Here is a 14,287-nt window from a genome sequence, read left to right as displayed (position 1 = left end):
CTAACTGCGGTCTATGTAGCCAATCACTACTGCATCTTCCCAATACGACTTCTGTGGCCAATTAACACTATTGCAGTTATCAATTACGGCCTAAGTGTTCAGTTATTACTACAGATTTTAACTACGGTCTTTATGGCTGACTGACACTCTTAGAACTACCAACTAAGGCCTATGCTATCAAGTTCTACTGTATTTTCCCACCACAGCTTCTGTGGTTGACTGAAGTTGTTATAACTACCAACTACAGCCTTTATAGCCAATTACTGTTACAACTTTTTCATTACAGTCTCTGTAGTTAATTGACGTTATTGCAACCACTAACTACAACATTTATGATCAACTATTCTCTGTTTTCATTTCCAACTGACCTTTGCTAGTTATGCTTTTACAACTGAAAACTATATATGTTATAGCCTAATTATGACAATTATTCATGAATTATAATTGCATATTTGTGATTATAATTTAGGAGAAAAGTTGACATATGTATTTACAATCACATAATGGATTAATTTGACTCGGGTAGATTATGTGGTTTTTTTTTTCTTTACATTGTTTGTGATGTCTCCTCCCGTTATTTTTTATTATCTATGTCTGATGGATCTTTGTGCAACACTAAGCCATTGAATTATTATGCTACCGCTGCGAAGCGAATTTTCTGACACGCAACAAGGTGTTGTGAAAAACGACGTCAATAAAGTAAAAAATGGAACGCGTAAAATTGCACACGAAAAAAACACCAGAGCGACACACAGATTTACGTGGTTCGACAAATTTGCCTACGTCCACGGAGCTGTAGAGAATTTATTTCTTCGAGGAATTATACCGTCGAGTGCCTCGACGTTTACAAGAAAATCTCTATTTTATTCTCTCTCTTCCTCTCTCTCTCTCTCTCTCTCTCTCTCTCTTCCTCTTTTTCTCTTAGCTCTCAAGATGACTTGGTTTGGTCTTGTTTGGCTTGCATTTCTTTTAAATCAAAAGAGACTATTTATAGAAACCATGAGACCGGTATGTGGGAGGTAGGTGAGCGGTAGGTGTGATACTTAATTAAGAAGTTAATTAAATCGGTGGACCGGGTCTCCACATTACCCAACATAAGGGGCATTTACGTACGTACCGTACAATTCTTATTTACTTAAACATCTAAACATCTACATTTTGATATTTAAATGCATAACACTCAAATTTTTAATAATATATAAATAATATTACCATTATAAATTTTTCAAAGTGAAAACACAATTTCATGCATAAATTTATAACACTAGTTGCTATAAATATAGATATCAAACTTTAGTTTTTAGATAGGTAATACATAAAAAAATGTGTGATATGTACTTAAACTTTCCAATAATTTAACTAGAATTAGGGCTATCAAAAAGTCTCGTTGTTTACAATTAGTTTGTATTCGACTCGTTAAGAAACTCATGTTCGATTCGTTTACTAAGTTAACGAGCCGAACATGAACTATATTTGTCTGCTCGATATATAAATGAGCCGAACATGAACAAAAACTTGTTCATTCATGTTCTGCTTGTTTTGACTCGTATTATATATATATTAGTATTATATTTCTAAAAAATTTAATTAACTACGAGGCTACAAAAATTTATAATCAATTAAAATTATAAATTAAAAAATAGAATAAAAATGTATTTAAGTGATTTTTAATATAAATAATTAGATTTAAATTTCTCCTTAACATCCTACGTATGAGGTTTATGATTGTCAAAATGACTTTATGTTCATGAACAACTCCTGTTCTACTTGCAATAAGCCTAAAAGTCATATTTTTTAACAAGCTGAACTCGAGGTGAAGCCATAATAATGGAGAAGTAATGATTCACGTGGGCTGCGGAGGCCTTGCTTGGAGAAGTTTCTTCTCCTCATGTGTGAATGATAATAAGAAGAGGAACGTGTGACGGTACAATTCATTTTCTTTTCCTTATTTATTTATATTAAAAAATGAAGGTCAAGTCGACCCAAAACCAATTCATTTTTTTAAAATAGTTTTATAGTTTTTGTCATATAATAAATTATTAAAATAAAAAATCTAAGAAGGAAAAATAAAGTAAAAAAACGTGTGGATCTTAGTCTACGAACAAATTGGAATTGACATCTAAGGATGGAGAAATATTTGTGTATGTATGTAAGACATACGCAGAATCGTGTATATATTAGGTTATTCGGAGGGTACAGATAGGTTACACTTAGGTTATACTCATTGTAATTCTTCCTGTAACCTAAGTGTAACCTATCTGTACCCTCTTAATAACCTAATATGTACGCCCTAATATGTACGCAACTCTGCTGCGTACGTCTTACGTACACAAATATTTCTCGGATGCGTTAATAAATATCTAAAATACGCATCTGATTATATTATATAGAATTCAAATTTGATAAATTGATTTATTAATGTTATATTTTATTTTTATGGTTCATATAATTAACATGTTCTATTAACGGTCAAAAAGTAATTTGGAATGGATAAAATAAGGAACGCGGGACTTGAAGACGCGGACGTTGGCGAACAATCGCGGTTACTGAAAGAAAGAAAGGTACGTCGTAGTTCGAGGATCGAATGCAGGGATGCGGGAATCAAATGAGCGTTTCGGGGGACGCGGTTTCAAATTTTCACGGAATAAATAGGGCCTAAATATGATTTTAGTGACGTCTTGGGCTTCTCAACTAGGACCGTAAACGAGACGAATTTGAGTGAGCTCAGGCTTAACTTATGTTGCGACTCCTTCAAAATTAGCTCGTGCTAGAAATTGACTCATGTTCGAAATTGCTCGTGAAGAGTGTGTTTGTGTTCGGCTCAAAATTAATTATAAAAAATAAATGCAGGGTGTTGGTTTCAAACCTCTATCAATTATGTGTAATAAAATACACAAACAAATTACCACGTGAATTGTTATGAATTAAACTTAGATATAAATATATAGAATATATTATTATATAAAAAATATGTGTATGTATATATTATTTCGAGCTAACATGCCCGGAACATGATCACCCAACTTTATTATTCTTTCTCGTGGGTTTAATTTCTAAAAAATGACGACTTAACGAACATACAAGAAAATATGCAATTTATTTATTATTGTTATGTATGATGTTTTATTTTTGATGTGAAGTTAAAGATCTGAGCAGTATGTATGTAAAAACAACAACAAGTCATTATCCCACTAAGTGGGGTCAGCTACGTGCATCATTTTTCTCCATTGGAGTGTCATAAGACGAATCTAAAACATATATTCCTCGACAACACTTAGTTTTATACTTCTCTTTTAAAAGTCAAATGCTCCTAAATTTGTGCTAATCGTCTAAAAATTTATGTCAAATGATAAATTTTATTGACGACCTATAAATTCACAAAATTTTCAGAAATATTTTTAAAATTTAATACTTTATTCTATTAATAAATTAAGCAAGAAAATAATTTCCTTATTTTTAAAAGCATTTTTCTTTTTTTTCAAACAATTTTATGGACCCAATTAATTGGGCCCATTCAGCGGCATTTGGGCTTTACGCGGAACTCGCTGCCACCTCACCCTGACCTGTCCAAGCTTCTTATGCAGCCTCTGACCAGTATGAGATGGGCCCTTTTTTATAAAAAACACGTGCCCATTTTTAATATTGAGATTAGACATATTTTCTTCCTAATTAATAAATGAGTTAAGTCGCACAACCCCTTAATTATTTTATCATTTATATTAATAATTAATATTTATATGATATTAAATATATGAGTGTTATCTAAATTTAATAGTTTAGGTGTCAGATATGTAAATAAGAATTGCATGAATTAAAATATAAATTTTAATGTTTAAAATAAAACTTTTTACAAATTTATTTTAATTTCTAATTTTAATTCTTACATTTTAAATATTTTGAATTTAAAATAAATTGTCAATGATATTTTAAATTATATTTATTAAACAAATGTCAGTTATGTAATTTTTAATTAAAATTATAAAAATATCTGATTTTATGCAATTAAATAAGTATTAACTATATTATCTATCATCATGAAATTTTTTAATAAATTATTTTCTCCACCAAAATTTTTAAGTTTATAATAAATCAAGCTCATTGAACTATCAGCTCGACATCACGGACAAAAAGTCTCAAATCGGATAGGTGTAGGGCCGAAGAGTAATATTTAAGTTTTGATCTGTCCACCTCTCTTAAGAGCTCTTTTGAGTTGTGACAAGTGTCATTAGAGTAGATTATTGTCTGTCAGGTGTGTGGACTCTCCATGGTCCAGTGGGAACCTCAGAGGAGTCGATCCGTGACGAGGGTGTCACGTGAATAATTTCACGAATAAAAAGTCTCATATCAGCTAAGTGTATGACCGAATAATAGTATTTAACTCTTGGGCTGCCCACCACCCATAAGAACTCTTTTGGAAGGTGACATTAATCTCATGTTTCAATTCTACAAAATAAATATTTAAAATATTAACATGAAAAGTATATTTCATTGTTATAAACGTTATAATTATTTCACTAATCACCTTTTAATCCAGCATTTAGTAATAATAACTAACATTTAAGACCAGGTGCTGCCTAAGTCAAAACCCCCCGAGCTCCATTGCAGCACAGCTCCTTCCCGTAGCCCCCATATCCGCCGCCGTCGCCGGCAGCTATGTCGGTGGCCTGCGGCGTGGAATGCGTCGTCTTCCTCGGCTGCGCGCGCTGGGCATGGAAACGCCTCACCTACGTCGGCTCCTACGACTCCGAATCATGGCCTCCCGCCTCCGATGACGAAATCGAACCCATCCCTCGCCTGTGCCGCACCATCCTCGCCGTCTACGAAGACGATCTATCCCACCCCCGCTTCCCCCCTCCCTCCGGCTACGGCATGAACCCTAAATGCCTCCTCAAACGTGTCCCCTACGAAGAAACCCAGGGCCGATGCCCTCCCTACCTGATCTACGCCGATCACAGCCACCGGGAGATCATCCTCGCCGTTCGCGGTCTCAATCTCTCCCGCGAGAGCGATTATAAGGTTTTGCTGGATAATCGATTGGGAATGCAGATGTTCGATGGCGGGTACGTGCATCATGGATTGCTGAAGGCGGCGACGTTTATACTTAATCGGGAGTCGGAGTTGCTAAGGCGTGTGATTGGGGAGGTGGGGGAGGAGTATAAGCTGGTTTTCACGGGGCATTCGCTGGGGTCTGGTGTGGTGGCGCTGATGGCGGTGATTGTGGTGAATCACAGGGATCGATTTGGGGGGATTGAAAGGGATCGGATCCGGTGTTATGCGATTGCGCCGGCGAGGTGTATGTCGTTGAATCTTGCGGTGAAGTATGCTGATGTGATCAATTCCGTCGTCCTGCAGGTACATATTCTTACTCTTGATGTTTTGCAAGATAAGATTTTGGCTTGACAGAAAATTACCTATAAATGGTTTGATTATTGTCTGTCTTGTATATGAAGAAATGTTTGTAGTTTGAAAATATATAGTCTTGTCTTGCATCCTGAGTCAGATTTAGACGAGAATTTTTGAGCTAAAATATTTTTAATATATGTTTTCTTAATCTTTTTATGGTTTTTATGGGGGAATTTGCATAAAGATCACTCATTTTTTTATGAATTTACATATCTAACACATAAATTTTTCTTTTTTACATTTATATCACTATCATCTTTCATATCACATCAGAAAAAACGCCATTTTAACTTCTAAAAGTGAAATTCTCCTTTTCATGCATGGGTTAGGTGTTATGTATATAAAATTGAAGTTTAGGTGTTATTTATGTAAATACATAGGAATTGAGTGGTATGTATGTAAATCTTTCTATTTTGTGTTGTTAAATTCTTTGGGTGATATATTTGGGAAATTTACATACATACCACACAATTCTTATGCATTTACATGTCTAACACCCAGAGTTTGATATTTATATTTATGGCACCTTGCTGTTATAAACCTATGCATGTAAATGTGTATTCACTTTTAAAAATATGGTGATGGTGGTATTTTTTATGCGATTTTAAAGACTTGAGTGGTATGCATGTAAATACGAATGTTTAGGTGTTGGGTATGTATGTGAATGTCCCTTAATGTTTAGTATTTGAGAAGCATATGTTATGCTTACATTTTGTGGTGATCTCTAAATTCTTGTTCTTACAGGATGATTTCCTGCCAAGGACTCCTACTCCATTAGAGCATATTTTTGGATCTATTTTCTGGTAAAATTTTCGTGTTTTTTGTCTTCGAATATAGCATCTGTGCTGATCAAGAATTCTGCTAAATAAGTTTTTAAAAAAGCTTTTTTTTTTTTTTTAATGCTCTTGGATAGCTTGCCATGCTTTCTATTTTTAGTATGTTTGAGGGATACTTTTATACCAGAAAAAAGAAAGCTTAATGATCCAAGAAGGCTCTATGCCCCCGGGCGAATGTATCACATTGTTGAGAGAAAAGTTTGCAGGTAGAGATTTGCTATCTAGCCCTTTTGTTCTTTTCGAATATTGCATTTTATGCATTTTAGTCATTGACTAATTTATATTGTCAATGCTAGGCAATGAACAAAATAAAGTTGTCTTTTTTATCTCCTTTATTTTGTTCAAGTTGCAATTTATGAAATATATATACAGAATTTTGGAAGGATACGAAAGTCAAATTGGGTTCTACTTGCTTTGGTTTCTAGGACTGAGTTAATAAAGTGGATCTCCTATGTTTTTACATAACTGATACCTAAACTTTACTTTTTTACATTTATATCGCCCAAAATTTTCATATCACATCAAAAATACCATCATTTTAACTTTTAAAAAGTGAGAGTCACCTTTTCATGCAAAGGTAAGATGGTATGTTATGTAAAATTGAAGTTTGGATGTTTGATATGTATCTTCCAATAATGTTTGATGGAAGTTGGCTTTGGTGATATGGTTCATGCAGATGTGGAAGATTCCCCCCTGAGGTGAGGACTGCAATTCCAGTTGAAGGCCGATTCGAGCATATTGTGCTGTCATGTAACGCAACATCTGATCACGGCCTTTTGTGGATTGAACGAGAATCGCAGAAGTTATTCAATGTAAGATTCAAACACAACTCCAACTAGCTTGTGAATTTTATCTCAAGTGTTTTTGATATTGTTCTATCTCCATTACATTCATTTGTCAATGAATCTGAAAAATAGAATCTTTTTATTTTTGTTATGTGCGTGCATAAATCGATATTAGTGCCTTTCTTAAACTAAATAGAAGTGAATGAAGAAGAAAAATTATAAAGTTAGCTTCAAATTAAGGGAAATTTATTTATATACTGCGGAGTATTATGTATTTACATATCTAACTTCTAGCCTTTCATATTCACATCTACAACACTTTGTTGTCATAAATCTATGCATGAAAATGTGTATTTCACTTTTAAAAAATAGGCCATAGTGGTATGTTTAATAAGATGTTATATTTGGATGGTATGCTCGTAAATATGAAAGTTTAGATGTCAGATTGTAAATACATAAGAATTGTGTGGTATGTATGTAAATGCCCCTAGAGTCAATTATAGGAATCAAAACTAGATACATTAGTCAATTAAACTTGAAAAGAAATATTGGTGAAGATACATTAGTCAATCAAACCCTATTTGCAGTTCAAAATAAGTCAACACTTGATCTATTAGTCAATCAAACCCTATTTGCTTCACTAAACCCTAAACCCTTGTAACGTAAGCAAAATTCAAATGCCCTAAACCTATGCAGTTAAAATAAAGAAGTACCCATAGGGTATTATGCAATTACAAAATGCGAAGACTTAAAATAGATTTTACAAAATTACCTTATTATAGATATCATAAATTATATTATTGGCTGACAAAATGTCATTAAATGGTCAAGTTAGAGCAAAAATATGAATTTACTGTAACATGAAATCAGAAAGGAAAATATGAGATGTGAATATATAGTATTTATATAAACATAGAACCTATTTAAAGAATTAAATATAAGATACTAGAACATTGACTTAAACATGTACTTAAAATGGAACAAAGTACACCAATAAGGCAAGCGTATACTATTAATATGTTTAAGGACACACAGAGTGTGTTGCTCGTGTTAATTTCTCCAAAATGAATTAAAGAAGTTATCAAGCACTCAAACAAGAATGAATGAAAAATGAATTCATAAATTTGACTTCAAATTCGTGTTACAAGACTAATCATGATTCACTCTGTAGGAGTGTCAAATCAGCTTAGCAGGCCGAGTTCAGGTTCGATCCAAATTTGACCTGAATATTAAACGAGTTAGGCTATCCTGAACTTGACTCCGCCTTCAACTCACTCGACCCGTATAATCCATTTAACATAAGACATTAATTATTCTGGTTAAAGTCAGGTCAATTTTGGTCAATTTCTGATTAACGGGTCAATTTTGATTCAAATTTGAGCTGGCTTGTCAAACCGAACCTGAATTTTTAGAGTGGAGTTCAGGTGAAGTTAGCGTGTAAGTTCAATTTCTTACACCCCTAATGCACTTGCTAAAATGGATAGTCCATGTTTGAAAAACTGAACCTCTGGAAACTATAATAAAGAAAAGCTCAACATGCATTTTGCAGATAAGAAAGGAAGATGCTGCAACCACAACTGCTCCAGTTCAGCAGAAAATGGAGAGGAAACAAACCCTAGAAAAGGAGTACAAGGGTGCACTAGAACGAGCGGTCACCTTGAATGTGCCTCATGCAAACCCACCATTAGAACCCACAGCAGATGAGATTAACTCTGCACCATTAGAGATCCAGAGTGAAACAATTATCAACTCTTCGCACTCAGAAAACCAGAATGGAGTTGCTTTGAAAACCGAGTCCAAGTCCGGCGGGAGAACGAATTGGGACGAGCTGGTCGAGATGCTCTTCACCAGGAACGAATCTGGCAGCCTCGTCCTGAAGAAGAAAATGGGTGAACGCGAAAGTTAGTAGCCGTTTTGTTTTCAGTGTAATATGTTAGTTCTATAGTCTATTATTCTTTAAATTGTATCATAAAATAAGCTGTATTGTGCTGATCTGCAGCTATAGGCCATGTTTTATGTTTTTTTTTTATTTTTACCATACTGTAGGTGTAGAGTAGGAAAGGTTGTTGATGGAAACAAAAAAGGTGCTTTTTGAAGCTTATGTTTGTATTTTTCATTTGATTAATGATATGATCGTTTTCTATGTCATTGAGAATGTAAAATTTGATTGTAATTGTACAGCTAAATGTTTTTTTGTTAGCTGCATTATTTGTTTATTAGCAAATTTACTTACATGCGGCACAATTTCATTTTGTATACATCTCTAACATTTAAAATTTGGCATTTTAACATTTGGTGTCATAAATTTATGATGATAAGTTGCATTTTACTTTTAGGAAGTTAATAACAATGATATTTTTTTAATGTGATGTTAAAGATTTGAGTGTTAGATGTAAATATAAAAAATTAGGTGCAGGATATGTAGATACATTAGAATTGTATGGTATGTATGCAAATGCCCTGTTTTTTTTATTATGTGTGAATAATAACTTTTTCTTAATATTAGGCTGATTTATGAATGTATCCAATTTTCAAATGATTCTCCTGAATTTCAGTTTTAAATGTCAATTTTTTCCATCTTCCAAAGGAGAAAATATTATGTGCACGAAGATGATGATGTGAATTGCACTACGCCGCCAAATCCGCTCGGCCGTTTGCATGTCCGGTTCACCAGAGGTACTATTTTCTCCTGCCAATGAGAATGTATGGATGAAAAGTATCCCTCGTTAAGTTTGATTTAACACAGATATAAGATCTGATTGAAGTCATGTGGCTTAATTTCAATTTAAGAAAAGCTTAAGCTAGATTTGATTGTAATTCAAGCCTGCAACTAAGATCCAAGATAAAAGTTTAATTTGATTTTTAATTTACAAAAAAATAAGTTAATAAGTCGAACAAGAATATTTTTTTTTGCACTATTCTTTCAATAAGGGCTGCCAAAACGGTTTGTTATTCGTGAGCAGTTCGTGTCTGACTCGTTAAGAAGTTTGTGGTCTATCCGTTCGTTAAGTTAATAAGTTGAACACGAACAATTTTTTTGCGCTCGATATATAGACTTTTTTTTGTGTTCGGCTCGTTTTGGATTAAAAGTATGTATATATATATATAAAAAATTAATTGACTGCAGAGCTGCAAAGAATTTATAATCGATTAAAGTTATTATTTAAAAATATAAAATAAAAACATATTAAATTATATTTAAATAATGTTTTAATATAAATAATAAGATTTAATTCTTGCCCCAACCCTTAACATCTTATGACCACGTGACTACAGTTGTCAAAACGACTTTTAGTTCATGAACAACTCGTGTTCGGCTCGCTAAGCAAATAAGTGGAGCACGAATATATTTTTTGTGTTCAAAATATAAATGAGCTGAACATGAAAAATCGCATTTTTTAACAAGTTGAAGACGACCTGACCCTGGGCTCTCTGGGGTTCGGCTCGCTAAGCAAATGAGCCCGAACACGAACATATTTTTTGTTTGAAATATAAACGAGTCGTACACGAAAAATATCATTTTTTAACGAGCTGAACACAGAGTTAAGTCTAGGCTCACTCGTGTTCGACTCATTTACACCCTTATTTAGAGTGACCCGTTATGGTCTAGCCTACTGTGGCCTATGTTGCTAACGACTATCATTACAACATTCTACTACAGTTTTGTGTCTAACTGATGCTCTTACAACGAATTGGTATGACCTATGCGACCAGTTACTACTATACTTTCCCATTATGTATTATGTGGTCAACTATTGTCATTACAACCTTTCACTACAGCCTATATAGTCAACTGACGCTCTTGCAGTGACCCATCACGACCTATGTGACCAGCTACTAGTTTTGTAGCTACTTACTACAAACTATGTGGCTAATGTCTGTCAATTCAAACTTGCACTACAGTCTTTCTGGCCAACTGACACTCTTGCAACAACCCATTATAACCTATCTCGTCAGTTACTATTGTAGCATCCCACTACGGATTATGTGGCCAACTGCTCTCATTAAAGCCTTACATTTACATCTATCAACTACATATGACAGGCTCTCAAGCCAGCAAACGCTACTGAAGCTACCAACTATGGCATGTTTGACAAATTATGGTCTATCTAGTTAACTGCTACTACAGCCTCTAACTACAACATACGTAAAAACTCCAATCTATGTAGCTAACTGCTACTGCAGTCTGCAACTATGGCCGATGTGAGAAACTACAATCTATCTAGCTATCTGCTATTGCAATCTCTAAATAACACCAACATAAATTATTACGACTTATGTGACCGATTATTACTATAACTTCTCACTACAATCTTTGTGACTATTTAATGCTCTTGTAGCTACCAGATAAGACCTATGTGGCCAGTTACTTTTGTAACTTCCCGCCATGGCCTCTGTGCCCAACTAACGCTCTTGCAACTATCAATTATGGCCTATGTGGCCAATTTCTATGACAACTTCTTACTATACCCCCAGTGCTCGACTAATACTACTAAAGCTACCAACAATGGCCAATGTGGCAAACTACAACTTCAACATGATTTTTTTAATGATTAGGTTTGTGTTTTATTGCCTAATTATGATAATTTTATAGTCGTGCAATGTGTTTTTGCTATGTTTTACTGGATAAATGTGTTGAGTACACTATGGGTAGTTGAAGGCATTAAACTGCTACGTAGAAGACATTAAAGAAAGACATTTATTCATTTTCTAAGCAACATATTTTAATATGATCATTAGAAATATTTTGAATTTCTTTCTTTCTATTTTAGAAATGAGTTCTTCTAATTTTTATAATCTCACTATTATAATCATTTCTTCCATCATAAGAAAAAATTAATTTAATTTCCTATTTATCACACATTACAAATTTGAACTTATATTTACACATTGATGCTTAGTATATATATGTTTTTTTTTAATTTTTTCCATTTGGAAAATTTTTAATCACAATTTATGCTATCATGTAGTAATTTGTCGCATGTATTATCAATCATCTTAGCATAACTATTTTTCTTAATCATGTTTGAATTTTATTTCATTAATAATTTATTTTATGATGATACACCACCAACAAGTTTTCATCATCCAACACGAACTTCGAGATAATATTTTGAGCAAGAAACATTCAAATCTTGATCAAAAGTCATCCAGAACTCCGATTTCAGTAAATTAATAGTCTAACTGACCGTCTCGATGAGAACGACCCAATGATATAAAAAGTAGTCCAATCTGAATCAGAAGAAGCCCGGATCAAATCATTAAACCGCTCTTAGAGGATTTTCGAAGGCATTTGAAAGGTAAAACGGATGTCGAATCTAGCGAAGTCATAGTCGAATCAAGCGTCTCGACAAGAAGAATCCAACGAGCCCAAGATTGCTCAATTCTGATATCGTTAAGGCACTCGAATGTCCATCAAACATCATCTAAAACACCATAAATAGAGTCTCACCCCTCACATGAAGGAGGGGGATATAGACAGAATTTGAGGCTTTGAGAAAGAGCTCAAATCCAACATCATTCATGCCATCATCGACCACCACCGACGATCGGCGACCACCTCCCACCTCTGTCGACCACCGTCGGCCATCGTCGACCACCTTCGATCACCGCTGACCTCCGCCGACCGTCATCAACTACTGTCAACCACCGCTGACTGCACGCCGTCAGTCGACGTTATAACTTGGAAAGCTAGTAATTCTTTCCCATCTGTGGGACAAAGGGGTCTCTGTAATCATCAATCAATAATGGATTTTCACAATTGGGCTAGGCCCCGTGTTTCTCCCCTTTCTGGGCTTTCCACGTAAAAGTTTTTGGAGTCATCACTGCTTGTTTCTCTTTCATCTATGTGTGTGTTGAAATGTGTGTGTTGAATTCATTCTCGTACAACGCTAAGACGATAATCCGTTACTCTACTGCCGCGGATTTTCCAGCACACATCAATGACCAACTCTTCTATCCAAATATTGTCATTTTAACGATTCCAATTTTACATTTTTAATCAACATTTTTTAGCTAAATGTCAAGCATATTGATATTTATTAAGCCCGTTTTTTTAAATAAGAAATTATAAAATAATAATATTTTATTAGTACATTAAAATAAATATCGCACTACAAAGTTAAGATTTTAAGCTATATAAGATTTAAAAAGCATGGCTAGTTATCTAACACGTAAACATTCATATAGATTTTTTTTTTTTTCTTAGTCTTAGAAAAGAATGGCTAGAGGTTTAAGACGAGTCCCGATCATCCCTAGGTATACTAAATATTCAAGTATTACACTCCACAAACAGAGGGATTCAAACCCGTGACCTGAGGGGACTTACAATCTTCAGAGACGTTACTCTACCAACAAGTCTCAGTACGCGCACGCCTAAACATTCATATTAAAACACTGATGCACATCAATGAATGGTCGAGCATGATTGGACATATATATGATTTGCATATCAATGTGTTCCCAATATTTATAACAAAAATTAAAAAATATTTACAAATTACTTGTTTCCATATTCTCTATAGTTTCATTATCATACAAATATACTAATAAAATATATTTATGTTTGTGAAAACATAACATTTATTTCATTCACCATAACAAACACAACATTGATATGGTTAAATTACTCAAATAATAAAAGCAAAAACAGTTGGATAATTATCGCGCTCATTATATAACCATAAAATCAAAGCTACCCAAAATAATCATACATACATACATACGTACATACATACGTACATATCACATACACGACGACACAATTCAAATGAATTTATATACCCAAAACATACAATTTAATATTTAAATTTATAAGATTGGTGTCATGAACCTATAAAAAGTTGCATTTCACTTAAAAGACAAGGTTTTTAATATTTAGGATTTACTTGTGACATTAAATCAAATTCAAAGAGACCAAAAACAAAGAAAAAGCAATTGAGTGAAATATAAATCTGAAAGTTAAGAAGGATTGAAAATACATGACATTAATATGACAAGGCATATGATATCTATTAAAAGAAATTTGGTTCAACTATGAACTCTTAAAATTTGAAATTTACATAAAATGATCATAACATTATTAAGTTTGATCAAAACATCCAAAACCAATTGTTTCATATCTTCAATCTGTTCTAAAATGAGTAATTTACATACCACCCAAGTCAAGTGTATTTACATATCTAACACCTAAACTTTGCCTTTTACATTTACACCACCCCAAATCTTTCATATTACATAAAAAACACCATCATTTTAACTTTT

At 33.6% G+C, this 14,287-nt stretch overlaps 1 protein-coding gene across 1 annotated transcript; it reads left to right on the top strand.

The window, feature by feature from the left end:
- Positions 1-4,568: 4,568 nt before the first annotated feature.
- Positions 4,569-9,188, top strand: LOC110029329. The gene is made up of 5 exons (XM_020731571.1): positions 4,569-5,352; positions 6,148-6,206; positions 6,317-6,445; positions 6,916-7,051; positions 8,574-9,188. Exons 1-5 carry the CDS (start codon positions 4,654-4,656, stop codon positions 8,928-8,930), a joined length of 1,380 nt encoding a protein of 459 aa, XP_020587230.1. The 5' UTR covers positions 4,569-4,653; the 3' UTR covers positions 8,931-9,188.
- Positions 9,189-14,287: the final 5,099 nt, after the last annotated feature.

The sequence above is a fragment of the Phalaenopsis equestris genome, unplaced genomic scaffold, assembly GCF_001263595.1.
Source record: "Phalaenopsis equestris unplaced genomic scaffold, ASM126359v1 Scaffold000562, whole genome shotgun sequence".
NCBI lineage: Eukaryota > Viridiplantae > Streptophyta > Magnoliopsida > Asparagales > Orchidaceae > Phalaenopsis > Phalaenopsis equestris.
This window is presented reverse-complemented; position numbering and strand designations above follow the sequence as displayed.

Bases quoted from the DNA above. Each gene is read 5' to 3' on its own strand.
- LOC110029329 (XM_020731571.1), top strand. From the start codon at position 4,654: ATGTCGGTGGCCTGCGGCGTGGAATGCGTCGTCTTCCTCGGCTGCGCG. The intron at 5,353-6,147 runs GTACATATTCTT...TTGTTCTTACAG, and splicing joins TCAATTCCGTCGTCCTGCAG to GATGATTTCCTGCCAAGGAC. The intron at 6,446-6,915 runs GTAGAGATTTGC...TGGTTCATGCAG, and splicing joins GTTGAGAGAAAAGTTTGCAG to ATGTGGAAGATTCCCCCCTG.